This window comes from Podarcis liolepis (genome assembly GCF_965112155.1).
Source record: "Podarcis liolepis genome assembly, chromosome: 9".
NCBI classification, from domain to species: Eukaryota; Metazoa; Chordata; class Lepidosauria; order Squamata; family Lacertidae; genus Podarcis; species Podarcis liolepis.
This window is the reverse complement of record NC_139564.1, coordinates 19,246,365-19,261,831: the sequence shown is the minus strand read 5'-3', so window position 1 is coordinate 19,261,831 and position 15,467 is coordinate 19,246,365. Positions and strand designations below refer to the sequence as shown.

General features: G+C 45.7%; 1 protein-coding gene across 3 annotated transcripts in view; it reads left to right on the top strand.

The window, feature by feature from the left end:
* The window catches only part of UNC5C (unc-5 netrin receptor C), a 317,114-nt gene that overhangs the window by 285,819 nt on the left and 15,828 nt on the right, over positions 1 to 15,467 (top strand). For all 3 annotated transcript variants that reach the window (XM_083458645.1, XM_083458646.1, XM_083458644.1), the window contains 2 exons: positions 4,609 to 4,758; positions 5,915 to 6,079. In XM_083458645.1, coding sequence (XP_083314771.1) covers positions 4,609 to 4,758; positions 5,915 to 6,079 — 315 coding nt within the window. The remainder of the gene's footprint in view (positions 1 to 4,608; positions 4,759 to 5,914; positions 6,080 to 15,467) is intronic.

Here is a 15,467-nt window from a genome sequence, read left to right as displayed (position 1 = left end):
TTCTTGGTTTTGGGTGTTTTCCATTCCAGCACTGCCTGTACCTTGCCGGGATCCATGGCCAATCCCTTGTCTGACAGGCGGTACCCCAGGAATTCCACCTCCTTGGTATGGAACCGACACTTCTCCAGTTTGACCCACAGCCTGTTGGCTTGCAGTCTGCTCAACACTTCTCTGACGTCTCTCACATGTTGCTCCTCATTCTCAGAATACACCAACACATCATCTAGAAAGGCAACGCAATTCTTGTAGAGCAAAGGGCCCAGCACGTGGTTCATAAAAGATTGAAAACACGCGGAGCCTGCTTGTAATCCAAATGGCATAACGAGGTATTCAAACGCCCCCAAAGGGGTAAACATGGTGGTTTTCCATTCATCCCCTTTCCTTATGCGTATCAGGTTGTACGCCCCCCTTAGATCCAGCTTTGTGAAAATCTTTCCCTTCCTCACCCTGGTCAAAATATCATCAATTCTGGGCATAGGGAACGCCACCGGTTCAGTCACTGCATTCAGCCGCCTAAAATCACATACAAGTCTCGGCTTGTCCGCATTTTTTTTGTCCACAAAGAACACTGGGCTCCCCCCTGCTGCTTTGGACTCTCTGATGAAGCCTCTCTTCAGGTTCTTGTCAATGAACCCTCGCAACTCCTGCATTTCCCTGTCTGACATGGCATACAACTTGCCCACGGGAAGCTGTGCTCCTGGGAGTAAATTGATCTGACAATCAAAGGGTCTATGAGGTGGTAGTTGGTCAGCTTCCTTCTCGCTGAACACGTCGCTGAGATCTGCATACTGTGGTGGTACCTTCACCTTCCCCATTACTTCAGTCCCTGCTAGGGTGGCTTGGGCCCCTGCTGAACCCTTCTCCCCTTTGCAGTGTTCTAGGCAATGTGCTGAACCAAAGGACACCACTCTTTGATGCCAGCCAACCAGCGGATCATGTAGAGCTAGCCAGCTCATTCCCAAAATAATGGGAGCGCCTCCCAGGGTGGCCACATTAAACGCTATCAGTTCTGTGTGCCTTGCCACCCTCATTATCATTGGGACAGTCTGCAAGCGGACTCCTCCTCCCAACAACTCCCTGCCATCAATCGTGGTCACCTGCAGGGGGTTGCTTAAAGGGATGGTCTGTATCTGGTGTTCAGCAGCAAACTCCTTGCTCATAAAATTGCAGGAGCTGCCTGAGTCCAATAGCGCCTTTATTTTTAGGGGGTGCCCATTCTGCAGCTCTAGCGACACTTCAATCACTAGAGCAGGTCGAGGAGCTTCTGGCACGGGCACTTTCACTGCTCTTTGGCCTGGCTGCAGTGCCCCAATTGTGGCAACCAGGCGTTGGCTTTTACCTGCTCCGCTCCCCCTTCTTCTCCCCCCTCAACAGCTCCCACCATCCCTTGCCATTCCTTCCTCTGGGGGCAGACTCTGGCAAAGTGGCCTGGCTGTTGGCAGAGATAGCATTTCCGGGGGCCCTTTCCCTCCTTCTTAGCTCCCTCGCTGGTTTTTGAAAATGCGCGCGCGCGCGCTGTTCCGATTTCCATCGGCTCTGCCGGCGGGAAAGCTGGCTCAGGAATGTCTGGAATGCGGAATTCCTTCCAACGTTCCCCTCTCCCTTCCCGCCTCTCCAAGGCTCTTGCCTCCTGCCGCGCTCCTATGGTCAGCGCAGATTTGGTCAGCTGATCCATAGACTCCGCCCTGGGGCTCCGTGCCAGCTCGTCTTTCACCCCCGAAGAAAGACCTTCTTCAAATAGCATTTGAACGGGTGCCGCCGATAAATCCCAACTCAGTCTGTGAATCAGCATGGTAAACTCAGTCCAATATTCACGGACAGATCGACTTCCCTGCTTACAAGCCATTAGCTGTCTGCGCACCACCCCTTCCTCAATATCGCTGGAAAACATGAGATCCATTGCACGAAAGAACTTCATTGTGTCCTTTAGTATGTCATTGTGCGTTGCCATTAGGGGTCGAACCCAGTCTCTAGCCCCTTTCTCAAGATGCCCAATTACAAAAGCAACTCGCGATTCCTCATCAGGGAACTCATCGAACTGCACATTAAGGGCATATTGCATCTCTGTCCTAAAAGCATGGTAGTCCTTGGGGTCCCCCCCAAATTTCTGCACCAATCCTGGTACCTTTCTGGGGAATTGCGTGGCTCTCCCCTTCTTGTCTGCATCCTGAGCCCTTCTCTCCTCCAACCTCGCCGTCTGCAGGGCCAGTTGAACCTCCAACGCTCGGTATCTATCTTCCAAGCTTGGACCAGCTCCAGCCCCTGCTCCTCCGGTTCCGGTTGGTTCGCTCATGATGCCTTCTCTTGCACAGGCAGCGTACAAAGACTGTCGGACTGCTGTGAGGGTTTGATTAGCTGCTTGTGCGTGAAAACGTGCTCCCTCAGAGTTTGTGCGACCCCACAAACCTCCGTGTGTGACGGAGCTCCTCAGACATGTCTGCTCTAGTCACTAGTAGAGTCCGACAGTGGCTGTCTGCGGAAGCGTTTCCAGCAAAGAAGTTCCTTAACGGAAACGCGTCTCCTGGACTCACGGCGTGACAGTTTCCTGCGAGGTGTGGGTCTCCCTATGGGAGACTCCGATACCTCCCCACTGTTCTCGCTGGAAGCCTCCCTGAGCCCTCCCTCCTGCTCGCATTCCCTCAGAGACCCACTCCTCCCCCTGCTGGTTCCTGCTTCAGCAGTTGAGTCTCTTTCATCCTGCCTGAGTCCCTCCACCACCTGATGCTCTGATGGCAGTTCCCTGACAGGTACACAAGTAACACTCTTGTCATGAGATGCCTTTCATTCCTGGGTCTGGTCCCTCAACTGCAGCCTTTTCTAAAAATATATATATTGGCCACATCTATCCATGTCCCAGTAACATCCAGGCTAGTTAAATATAATGTGTAGTTGTACAGTGGACAGGTTTTTTTTAGACTGAAGATTTCACCTGTTTCAGAGCATGGCAGGTAGACCGTTGCATCGATCCAGTTTGTTTCCGTGCACAATGCAGAGTGCTGATTTTGACATATAAATCCCTAAATAGCTTGGTCCTAGAGTGCTTCCCCATATAAACCTGCTGAGCCCTCCACTGAAGAGGCCTTTTTGCAAGATCAGGTGCCATTAAAGAGCATTGTTTCAAATTCTTACTTAGTGGTATAATTTTTGATGATCTGATTGTAAGCTGCTCTGGAGACTCTTAGAGTGGAAAAGCATAAAAGTACTTGAAATAGCAGATCAAGGCTGCATTCTTATGCACAGTTTGAACGCAGTGGGTCTCCCTTCCAAGTTAACAGGCATCGGATTGGCATGCATATAAATAAATGTCTGAAATACAGGACCAGCCCTATCATTAGGTAGAGTGAAGTGGCCACCTAATGCAACAGATTTTGAATGTCATAAAGAGGCAGCAAATTGTTGTTTAATTTATTATTGTTGTATTTTTACTCCCAGGGAGGAGGAGAGGCACTTGTGGGCGTACTAATATAACTTGACTAGCTTTGGGTAATGTAACTTGAGGGCAGGAACATTGCTGCTCTGCCTTAGGCAGCAAATTCCTGTGAATTGACTTGAATGTCTGAGGCTCTATGCGAATGACGATTAGTAGTAGTAGAATTATATTAGCAAGTTCATGCATATGCATGTGTAAGTGAAGATCTTTCATGGTATATACCAAGACAGTCTGTGTGGGGCATACATCAGTTTGCTGTAAGGAAATGTAACAAATTTTCCTTTAGACAAAACTGGGAGATAATTTGGGTGTAATGAACGTTGATAGTAATCAAATAATTACTATCGATTTGCTCTTTAAAACGTCTTCATGAGGTAATTAAGGCGTACTCAAATGAACCTGGAACTGATTGATTGGCAGAACCTTAATTCTAAAAGCTTTCTAATTACATTCCTTTTCTTCTAATAGTGTAAAGAGAAACACCATTTTGACTTTAAGACTGGTCAGGTTAGTTGGGACACCAGACTTGTCTCTTATGCTAAACAGACAACATGGCAAACATAATGCTCTTGCATTGCACTGCTCAAGCAAAACCACATTTTATACTGGATTTCAAAAGTTTTACCTGTTTCTGTGCATGTATTTGTAATGAGAGGGGAAAGTGGTGAACTGATTAAGTGACCTGGGATTTTGTGATAATATGAGCTGAAGTCTTTTGAAGGCAAAGAATAAGATGCTGTCGAAGACCTCTCAGGCAGAGCAGAATGCAGAATGACACAGTAGTCTGGTTTGCATGTAATACTCTACCATGGTTTGTTTGATTGTCTGAACCCTGATTAGTGGCTTAATTTTGACTTGTTTACTGCCAGCAAACAAATGAAATCTGAACCCATGGTTTGTTATGGTTTGTTAAACAATCCAGGGTTTAGTGTTATATGTGAGCCACACAAATGTCAATACTGTTGCATTCACTGTTGAAATGGATTCTGATTGTGTCCTTTTTCTGGTAGAGGGGTGTATAACAAATGTCTTCCTATGATGCTGTCTAGTAGTAATGTCCAGAGAGGTGGTTGTGTTAGTCTGTTGAAGCAAAATCAGCCTAAAATCTTTTTAAACATACACACACACACACCAAAAACCCACCGTTAAATGGATGTTGTCTTTCTTTCAATACTCAGGAGGTGCTACAGCTGGAGCGGCAAATGGGTGGACAGCTGCTAGAAGAACCAAAGGATTTGCATTTTAAGGGTAGCACTCATAACCTCCGCTTATCCATTCATGATATCACCCATTCCCTCTGGAAAAGCAAGCTGCTGGCTAAGTACCAGGTAAGCATTTGGAACTGCTAGAAACAACTACTGTGCCAGTGTGCTAAGAAGAATGCTGTGGAAAGGCCTAGAGATTCAGCGCCTCACCTGCATGTACAAGAATATATTAAAGCCAAATATGCAGTGGCTCCCTAGGAACAAGTATGCTTAGGTTCCCAATACTTTTACTTTAGGGGCACAGGTGGCGCTGTGGTCTAAACCACAGAGCCTAGGGCTTGCCGATCAGAAGGTTGGCAGTTGGAATCCCCATGACAGAGTGAGCTCCCGTTGCTCGGTCCCTGCTCCTGCCAACCTAATAGTTTGAAAGCACGTCAAAGTGCAAGTAGATAAATAGGTACCGCTCCAGCAGGAAGGTAAACAGCATTTCCGTGTGCTGCTCTGGTTTCATCGGAAGCAGCTTAGTCATGCTGGCCACATGACCCAGAAGCTGTATGCCAGCTCCCTCGGCCAGTAAAGCGAGATGAGCGCCGCAACCCCAGAGATGTCCGCAACTGGACCTAACGGTCAGAGATCCCTTTACCTTTACCTTACTTTTACTTTAAAACTAGATCTCCTCCTCCTCCTCCCCAGTAGATTCAGTATTTATTTCTGTTTCTGCTCTGACACGGTTCATCTTTGTTCATGCCAAGAATGTAAAAGAAACATATATTTGTAATATGAGGAACTAAAACCTTTACATTTTTGCCCATGTACTAAAAGGAGCAATTCAAGGAATGCCAAACACGCTTCCCCATTAATTGATCTCACAACGATCTCAGCTAGCAGCTTTCGACATGCCTTTTGTTACAGAATTCTATAAGTTAAGGTTACCAGACATCCCCGTTTCTCGGGGACAGTTCCCAGATTTACAAATCAGTCCCCATACAAAATCCAGTGAAGTTGAAAAGTGCCCCCGGATTCATTGAAAAAAATCTGGTAAACTTAAGTTAAGTGTGCACTGTGCAATATTATCTTTAGCTGGTTGTGAATAAGCCAATAAACAGTGGATGGAAGTCAATGTTAATCATATCCAGAGAGTAGACCCACTGAAATAAATGGATCTATTCTGAGTGTGACTTAGCTGGACATCACACATTATCCTTGCTATTAGCCATAGTCACCTCCTTGCTTGAGAGTTTTATCTAGCTAGGGCTTATAGCTATCACTTCTCCAACAGGAAATTCCCTTTTACCATATCTGGAGTGGATGTCAAAGAAACCTACATTGTACCTTCACCTTGGAAAGGTTCAGTCTGAACACACTGGAGCTGGTGTGCAAACTTTGCATACGGCAGGTTGAAGGAGAAGGGCAGATATTCCAGCTCAACTGTTCAGTATCAGAGGTAAGGAAACTCAACCGCTTCCCACAGTCATCAATATTACTTAACTGGGTTCAGTAATTTATGTGTATGGTATCCATTAAACCGGGGTGGGTGATCTTGCAGTCATCTTCGATCCATCTACTGGGCAAATGTGAAAGGTGCTACTTACATATTTTGCCCTCTGAAAAGGTCCAAAGCTGGATTGGGGAGTGCACTGGAAAATTTACATAGGAAAAAAAGTTCATTTTGTACCATTTTTTAACTGCAAATTGCAGGAGCAATCTGGATAGAATGAAAGTTTGTTTGTTTTGTTTTGTTTTCACTATCCCCTACTGAAGGATCCTAAACTCAACCAGGTCTCCTGCACTGGCAATTAATGTTCAAAATACAACCCTGCACTTAGAGACACAGCTATGTAGCTAATATAATGTGTAGTTAGGCCCCGAGAAGCATTCCAGAGTCAGCTTAATGATGCATTAGGAAATAATCTTACAATTCTGCCTGGAGAATGCCCGTATACAAGGACCGCAGGAGAAAAAGGCATGTAAAACCACATCTTGTTTAGACAAGATGGACATTAGTCTCTGTTTATATAAACTGGGAGGTGATGCTCAATTGTTCTGGATTGGGGTCACTCTCCCCCTAACGTATCAGGTTTACAGGTTAGTGGCGCTGTTAGATCTGGCCCTGTCTTTCAATGCCTAGGTGGCATTGGTGATATGAAACATCTGCCACCAGCTATAGCTGGTTCACCAGCTGCAACACCTCATGGGCAGAGATAGGCTGGCTGCTGCTATCCATGCTCTGGTAAACCTCCAGATTAGAGTTTTGCAATGTTTTGTACATAAGGTCACCCTAAAACATCAGTTAGTCAAGAATATATATATGCAGTAATTAGGCTGGGCTGGGTGCACATTATGTCAGGTCTTAAACAGCATCACTTGCAACTATAGATGGACAAATCTGTCAATTTCAGTTTCTCTCCCAATTTTCCAGTCATAAGTTCAGTTCTCCACATTCCCACCAGTGTTAGAAACTGAGATGTGAAAGCTAGGAGCTAAATGGCACCTTAAACCTAGGTTATGGGCACAACAACAGAATGTCTAGGCACATTTTTTATAACAAGAATAGAAAGCTGAAAATGAATGAACTGCAGATAAAATATCATGTTTATTTTTCACATGATCTAGTCCTTCCCCTGCCCACGCCCGTAATATTCTGAAGAGGGTCTCTTCTTCAGTCTTCAGAGAGTAGCTGGAAGTGGAGAGGCAGAAAAAGGTCCTCCTTTCCTTCCACTCTGCAGTTTTAATCTGAAATCTTAGGTGCAGTATAGCGCCCAGAGTTCAGAAGCTGCTTGCACCAATGAAATTCCCTGTGGCAAAATGCGCCTAGAACAATGGCTGTGTTTTGATTCGCATAGTGTTTCACAAAGTGCAAATTAGGTAGATTCACATTTAAAAGTGAACTGAACCAAACTTCTGCCCCATGCCTACTTGCAACCCATTTGTTTCCAAGTTTCTAATATAAAATTTGGGACAGATCACTCCCATAAGAACCTGATCAAGCATTAAGATCACCTTCAGACGTCCTTCTCTGAGCCCAAGTAGCAATTAGGGAAAGGACCTTAGTGGTATTGCTCCAGAGAGACCGCTGAATCTTTTGTCCTCCATGCCAGGCAAAGTATGTCTTACTCACTCAACCTTTTAATATTTTGTAGTTTCTTAGTATCAACTCCTGCTGACTTCCCCACTTTTTACATAACTTAAAGCTACCAAACCGAAGTGCAGGATATTAAATTTAGTAAATAAATAAAATTGATATTTAACAAACACTCCTTATTATCTTCCTTGAAAAAAATGCAACCTAAATGAGGGCAGCTTACTTCCAAATAATATGTTTAGGAGTTCAAACAGATTGTTACAATGGGTTGGATCCAAACTAAGGTAGCTGCGTATACAGCATACTGAAGTCAAAGTGGCATGTTAGTCCCCATTGAAATAAATTGAACTGGAATCATGGCTAATTCAATGGGAACTAATTCAGCGAGGACCAATTAGTCTGGACCCAACCCAGCCTTTGCCAACCAAGGGCCCTCCAGATGTTCTGAAACTCCCTTCAGCATAGCTAATGCTGATGGGAGTTGTGGTGCAAAACATCTGGAGAGTACCAGGTTTGCAAAGGCAGATGATGATGATTGAATTTATATACCACCCTATACCTGCAGGCCTCAGGGCGGTTCACACATCTAACCCCATGTAACTTTTCTAAACTGGACTTGGGCTAAAAGGTTATATTGTGTATTAGAAAAAGTCATTGCGTGTAACACTGATCTATTGAAATCAGCGGAAAACTTAGAGTCATATAATAGTAGAGTTGGAAGGGACCATGCAGATCATCTAGTCCACCTGCTACAGTGCAAGAATCTTTCACTCAACATGGGACTATAACCCCTGGGTCTGAGATTAAGAGTCTCATGCTCTACTGACAAAGACTTGATACAATGGACAAATACAATGGACTTTCATTATGTACTCTCGAATTAACTAGTGAGCACTGCTCTGGAGAATCAGAATTGGTGTGAGAGAAGTAGACTTGGGCTTGCTTCACTTCAGATCAGAGGAACTGACCTACTGACTGCCCAGAGATACAGTGGCAGAGTAAATGCCATTACTCTGTAATTTTATTTCCAAAGTGTTTTGAAGTGCTGCCATCTCACTCATGAAGTGTAAGGGGGGGGGGAAGAAAAGCAAATCCAAACAGTCTCGAGGTGAAGCATTCTTGTCTTCATTTTCTTTTCACGTAATTAAGGGCAAGTCATTTCGTCTGTCAGGCTGCTGCCTTGACCTCCTCTCTCTTTCTCACAGCCGGCTGCGGTGCAGCTAACATTTCCTCCCAGAGTTTCGCCACCCTCTTTGACTTACAAACAACTTCAGTCAAAGACCCCACTGACATTAATAAGGAATGATCTTGATGTCACGGCGCCATGGCAACCAGCCGGCAGGTTTCGTTCTGCAAGCCATATCTCTGAGCCGCAGAGCTCCACCCCTGCTGGTTTTGGACGGTGTTTTCACCGCCGAAGCCCAGCAGGTCTGTGAAGTTCAATAACCACACAACTCCTGCAACAACAGAAGGAACAGCTTTTGGAGGAACAGGGTGGAAGGGCCAGCTATGCCTCTGATGAGTGCTGCCCGTCTGGTGTGCACAAGTGCCAGCAGATAAAGAGGGAGGTGGGATGTGGCAGAGAAACAAATAATGAGGAGGAGAAAATCCCCCTTTTGTGGAGAGATGGTTCCTCAAAGAGGGCAGCAGCAGCATAAAGATTTCATTTGAGTTGACCTGGGATAAAGAACAATTTATTTCACAGTTCATGCAGCAATATGAGCTTCCAAATGGAGTAGGGGAATGAAATGCTGATGAGGTTTTGTGCCAACAGCTGACATCATAGATAAACAAGTAGATGGGCTGGGAGCTGATTGATAAGGGAGGAGGTCTCTATTATGCGATATATGCCACTTTGCAGCAAGTAACACCATCTAAGGGCCATATTAGAAACATATCATGAATTACCCAAGCTGATGCAATTCAGCTGACAAGTGCAGGGCCCAGGTTGGTTCATGTGGGGAGAGGTGGTCCTTAAAGTATTGAGGTCCTGAGCACTTTGAGTTGGGCCTGGATACTAACTGGGAGCCAGTGCAATAGTGTTATATGTGCAAACCATCTTGTTGTGGTGAGCAATCTGGCCATTGAATTTTGCACCAGCTGAAGTTTTTGACCTGCCTTTAAAGCTAACCTGCCTTTGATACACTAAGGTCTTAAATGCACTATACATTCAGCTTCCCCCCAAATGTCCTGGGAATTGTAGCCTGTTGAGAGTGGTTAAGAGACCAATTTCACTCACAGACCTATAATTTCCAGGGTTCCCTGGGAAGAGGAGTTGACTGTTAAACCACTCCGGAAATGGTAGTCCTGTGAGGGGAATAGGGGTTTCTTGACAGCACCTTTAGCAAACTAAAGTTTCCAGGATATTTTGGGGGAAGCAGTGACTGTTTAGAGTGGTGTGATACTGCTTTAAATGCATAGCTTGAATTCCTGTTTCCTGGGAGCTTATTACATGGCGAACATGAACCCTGTAAACCCACCTCCTTCTGTTGCTGGATTTTACCTTCCATCCATCCCAACCACCATGGCCAATTGTCAGGGAAGAAGGGCGTTATACTTTAACAACATCTGGAGGACCATGGGTCCCCCATCTCTGCAGCAGAATAAGCATTTATTCCATTGTCTGAGGGACTATCCAGTGTTCATCAGCCAGAAAGTGATTTTTTTTCTGGATTATTTTTGAAGGGCCAGGAGATGACAGCTGAAAGTTACTTAATTCTGCATTTTGCAACATCGCTTGTAACATCTGCTTGGTTATTGGGTATAAAGTTATATATTCAGCTGGGGACTCCATAACATTAAAGACAGATGGTAAAACAAGTATCATAAACAATTATTACAATAAGTACTGTACTGAAGTAATCTCTAATTTAACCTAGCAAAAGAGCAGGTATTATCTTTAGCAGCGAAACTCTAGAATGTAACAAATGTCATCTGCTTATACATAATGAGACCCAGTAACAGCAAAATGTGGAAAGAACATTAATTTTTTTCCCCCTGTGCTCTGATTCTGTCTATCAGAGAGAATTATGGAACAGGGATAACACAGCTGCAATGTATTTAATGGGTGATTGCACGCCAGGGCTGTGTAAGACCTGACCCTTTTATTCTGGGAGAGTTTTGCCTATGGCAATGCCACCCTGAACACACCTGATCTGAACTGATCACAGTAGCTAACCAGGGGCAGCCCCAGTTAGTATTCTCTTCACTTGCCTGTCCAGCAGCAAAGGCAGGAACAGTGGCAGGACAAGTATGTGGGTACATTATCCATTGTCCAGGTTTTCTGCTTTGCATTATTTTGAAAAGGAAGCACGGTGGCCCAAGGAATTTGCACTCTTTTCGAAGGCCACTGTAATGATGATTGTATTTTGGAGCCACAGTTTTAGCTGCAGACTTTGAGCATAGATACCTGTCAGGGAACTGCCATCAGAGCATCAGGTGGTGGAGGGACTCAGGCAGGATGAAAGAGACTCAACTGCTGAAGCAGGGACCAGCAGGGGGAGGAGTGGGTCTCTGAGGGAATGCGAGCAGGAGGGAGGGCTCAGGGAGGCTTCCAGCGAGAACAGTGGGGAGGTATCGGAGTCTCCCATAGGGAGACCCACACCTCGCAGGAAACTGTCACGCCGTGAGTCCAGGAGACGCGTTTCCGTTAAGGAACTTCTTTGCTGGAAACGCTTCCGCAGACAGCCACTGTCGGACTCTACTAGTGACTAGAGCAGACATGTCTGAGGAGCTCCGTCACACACGGAGGTTTGTGGGGTCGCACAAACTCTGAGGGAGCACGTTTTCACGCACAAGCAGCTAATCAAACCCTCACAGCAGTCCGACAGTCTTTGTACGCTGCCTGTGCAAGAGAAGGCATCATGAGCGAACCAACCGGAACCGGAGGAGCAGGGGCTGGAGCTGGTCCAAGCTTGGAAGATAGATACCGAGCGTTGGAGGTTCAACTGGCCCTGCAGACGGCGAGGTTGGAGGAGAGAAGGGCTCAGGATGCAGACAAGAAGGGGAGAGCCACGCAATTCCCCAGAAAGGTACCAGGATTGGTGCAGAAATTTGGGGGGGACCCCAAGGACTACCATGCTTTTAGGACAGAGATGCAATATGCCCTTAATGTGCAGTTCGATGAGTTCCCTGATGAGGAATCGCGAGTTGCTTTTGTAATTGGGCATCTTGAGAAAGGGGCTAGAGACTGGGTTCGACCCCTAATGGCAACGCACAATGACATACTAAAGGACACAATGAAGTTCTTTCGTGCAATGGATATCATGTTTTCCAGCGATATTGAGGAAGGGGTGGTGCGCAGACAGCTAATGGCTTGTAAGCAGGGAAGTCGATCTGTCCGTGAATATTGGACTGAGTTTACCATGCTGATTCACAGACTGAGTTGGGATTTATCGGCGGCACCCGTTCAAATGCTATTTGAAGAAGGTCTTTCTTCGGGGGTGAAAGACGAGCTGGCACGGAGCCCCAGGGCGGAGTCTATGGATCAGCTGACCAAATCTGCGCTGACCATAGGAGCGCGGCAGGAGGCAAGAGCCTTGGAGAGGCGGGAAGGGAGAGGGGAACGTTGGAAGGAGTTCCGCATTCCAGACATTCCTGAGCCAGCTTTCCCGCCGGCAGAGCCGATGGAAATCGGAACAGCGCGCGCGCGCGCATTTTCAAAAACCAGCGAGGGAGCTAAGAAGGAGGGAAAGGGCCCCCGGAAATGCTATCTCTGCCAACAGCCAGGCCACTTTGCCAGAGTCTGCCCCCAGAGGAAGGAATGGCAAGGGATGGTGGGAGCTGTTGAGGGGGGAGAAGAAGGGGGAGCGGAGCAGGTAAAAGCCAACGCCTGGTTGCCACAATTGGGGCACTGCAGCCAGGCCAAAGAGCAGTGAAAGTGCCCGTGCCAGAAGCTCCTCGACCTGCTCTAGTGATTGAAGTGTCGCTAGAGCTGCAGAATGGGCACCCCCTAAAAATAAAGGCGCTATTGGACTCAGGCAGCTCCTGCAATTTTATGAGCAAGGAGTTTGCTGCTGAACACCAGATACAGACCATCCCTTTAAGCAACCCCCTGCAGGTGACCACGATTGATGGCAGGGAGTTGTTGGGAGGAGGAGTCCGCTTGCAGACTGTCCCAATGATAATGAGGGTGGCAAGGCACACAGAACTGATAGCGTTTAATGTGGCCACCCTGGGAGGCGCTCCCATTATTTTGGGAATGAGCTGGCTAGCTCTACATGATCCGCTGGTTGGCTGGCATCAAAGAGTGGTGTCCTTTGGTTCAGCACATTGCCTAGAACACTGCAAAGGGGAGAAGGGTTCAGCAGGGGCCCAAGCCACCCTAGCAGGGACTGAAGTAATGGGGAAGGTGAAGGTACCACCACAGTATGCAGATCTCAGCGACGTGTTCAGCGAGAAGGAAGCTGACCAACTACCACCTCATAGACCCTTTGATTGTCAGATCAATTTACTCCCAGGAGCACAGCTTCCCGTGGGCAAGTTGTATGCCATGTCAGACAGGGAAATGCAGGAGTTGCGAGGGTTCATTGACAAGAACCTGAAGAGAGGCTTCATCAGAGAGTCCAAAGCAGCAGGGGGGAGCCCAGTGTTCTTTGTGGACAAAAAAAATGCGGACAAGCCGAGACTTGTATGTGATTTTAGGCGGCTGAATGCAGTGACTGAACCGGTGGCGTTCCCTATGCCCAGAATTGATGATATTTTGACCAGGGTGAGGAAGGGAAAGATTTTCACAAAGCTGGATCTAAGGGGGGCGTACAACCTGATACGCATAAGGAAAGGGGATGAATGGAAAACCACCATGTTTACCCCTTTGGGGGCGTTTGAATACCTCGTTATGCCATTTGGATTACAAGCAGGCTCCGCGTGTTTTCAATCTTTTATGAACCACGTGCTGGGCCCTTTGCTCTACAAGAATTGCGTTGCCTTTCTAGATGATGTGTTGGTGTATTCTGAGAATGAGGAGCAACATGTGAGAGACGTCAGAGAAGTGTTGAGCAGACTGCAAGCCAACAGGCTGTGGGTCAAACTGGAGAAGTGTCGGTTCCATACCAAGGAGGTGGAATTCCTGGGGTACCGCCTGTCAGACAAGGGATTGGCCATGGATCCCGGCAAGGTACAGGCAGTGCTGGAATGGAAAACACCCAAAACCAAGAAGGATGTGCAGAGGTTCCTAGGGTTTGGAAACTTTTATCGTAAGTTCATCCGCAACTTCGCCCATCTGACGGCGCCCATCACTGACTGTCTCAGCAGTAAAAAGAAGTTTGTATGGACGGCGGAGGCGGAGCGAGCGTTTGAGGAACTGAAAAGGGCCTTCGCCTCTGAAGAACAACTTCTGTTTTTTTTTTTTTTTTTTTTTATAATAGTTTTTTTATTTGCTTTTTTCCAGGGTAAAAATACAACATCGTTAACACTACAAAAGCAGTTTTTACAGAAAAGAAAAAGAATTATACAAAGAAATAAGAAAGAAGAAAAAAAAGAAAAAAAAAAGATTCACTTTTCCAAATCAATTTTCATAATCAACCAGACTTCCCCACATCCCCCATCCCCTGCTTTCTTTACAATAAAATAAACAGCAAATTAATACCTTATTTCAGTTGTTTTTGTGTTTTCATTTAGTTATATTATCCATAATTTATACATTTCTAGGTCTTAAACTTAAATTCTCTCATTTACCAATTTCAATACTGAGGCATGTTTTTCCAAAATACTTAGCAAATTGTCAACATTCATATAACTTATAATGTTTTTGTAAATAGTCCTTAAATTTTTTCCAGTCCTCTTCCACTGCCTCTTCTCCCAGATCTCGAATTCTGCCCGTCATTTCAGCCAGTTCCATGTAGTCAATCAGCTGCGACTGCCATTCTTCCAGAGTGGGTAGCTCCTGTGCCTTCCAGTATTTAGCTATAAGGATTCTTGCTGCTGTGGTTGCATATAAAAAGAAAGTTCTGTCTCTCTTTGGCACTCTCTGGCCCACAATGCCCAGGAGGAAGGCCTCTGGTTTCTTATGAAAGGTGTATTTCAACACCTTTTTCAATTCGTTATAAATCATTTCCCAAAAAGCCTTCACCCTCGGGCATGTCCACCAGAGGTGAAAGAAAGTTCCTTCAACCTCCTTACATTTCCAACATTTATTGTCAGACAGATGATATATCTTTGCAAGTTTGACTGGGGTCATGTACCACCTGTATACCATTTTCATAATGTTTTCCTTTAAGGCAGTACATGCCGTAAATTTCATACTGGTGGTCCACAACCTTTCCCAGTCTTCAGACATAATGTTGTACCCTATGTCCTGTGCCCATTTTATCATTGCTGATTTGACAATCTCATCTTGGGTATTCCATTTAAGCAGCAGATTATACATTCTTGAAAGCACTTTCGTCTTAGGTTCAAGTAATTCTGTTTCTAATTTGGATTTTTCCACCTGGAAACCAATTCTTTTATCTTTTTTAAAAGTCTCTAAGATTTGGGCATAGTGAAACCAGTCTCGCACCTTTCCTTTCAATTTTTCAAAACTCTGCAACCTCCAGTTCTCACCATCTCTTTCAATTATCTCGCAATATTTCAACCAGCCACTCTCCATGTTACGTAGTTTTATGGCCTTAGCCTCAACCGGTGATAACCACCTCGGGGTCTTACTTTCAAATAAATCCTTGTATTTAGTCCAGACAATGAGTAGAGCTTTCCTGACAATATGGTTTTTAAACAGTTTATGAGACTTTGCCTTGTCATACCAAAGATATGCGTG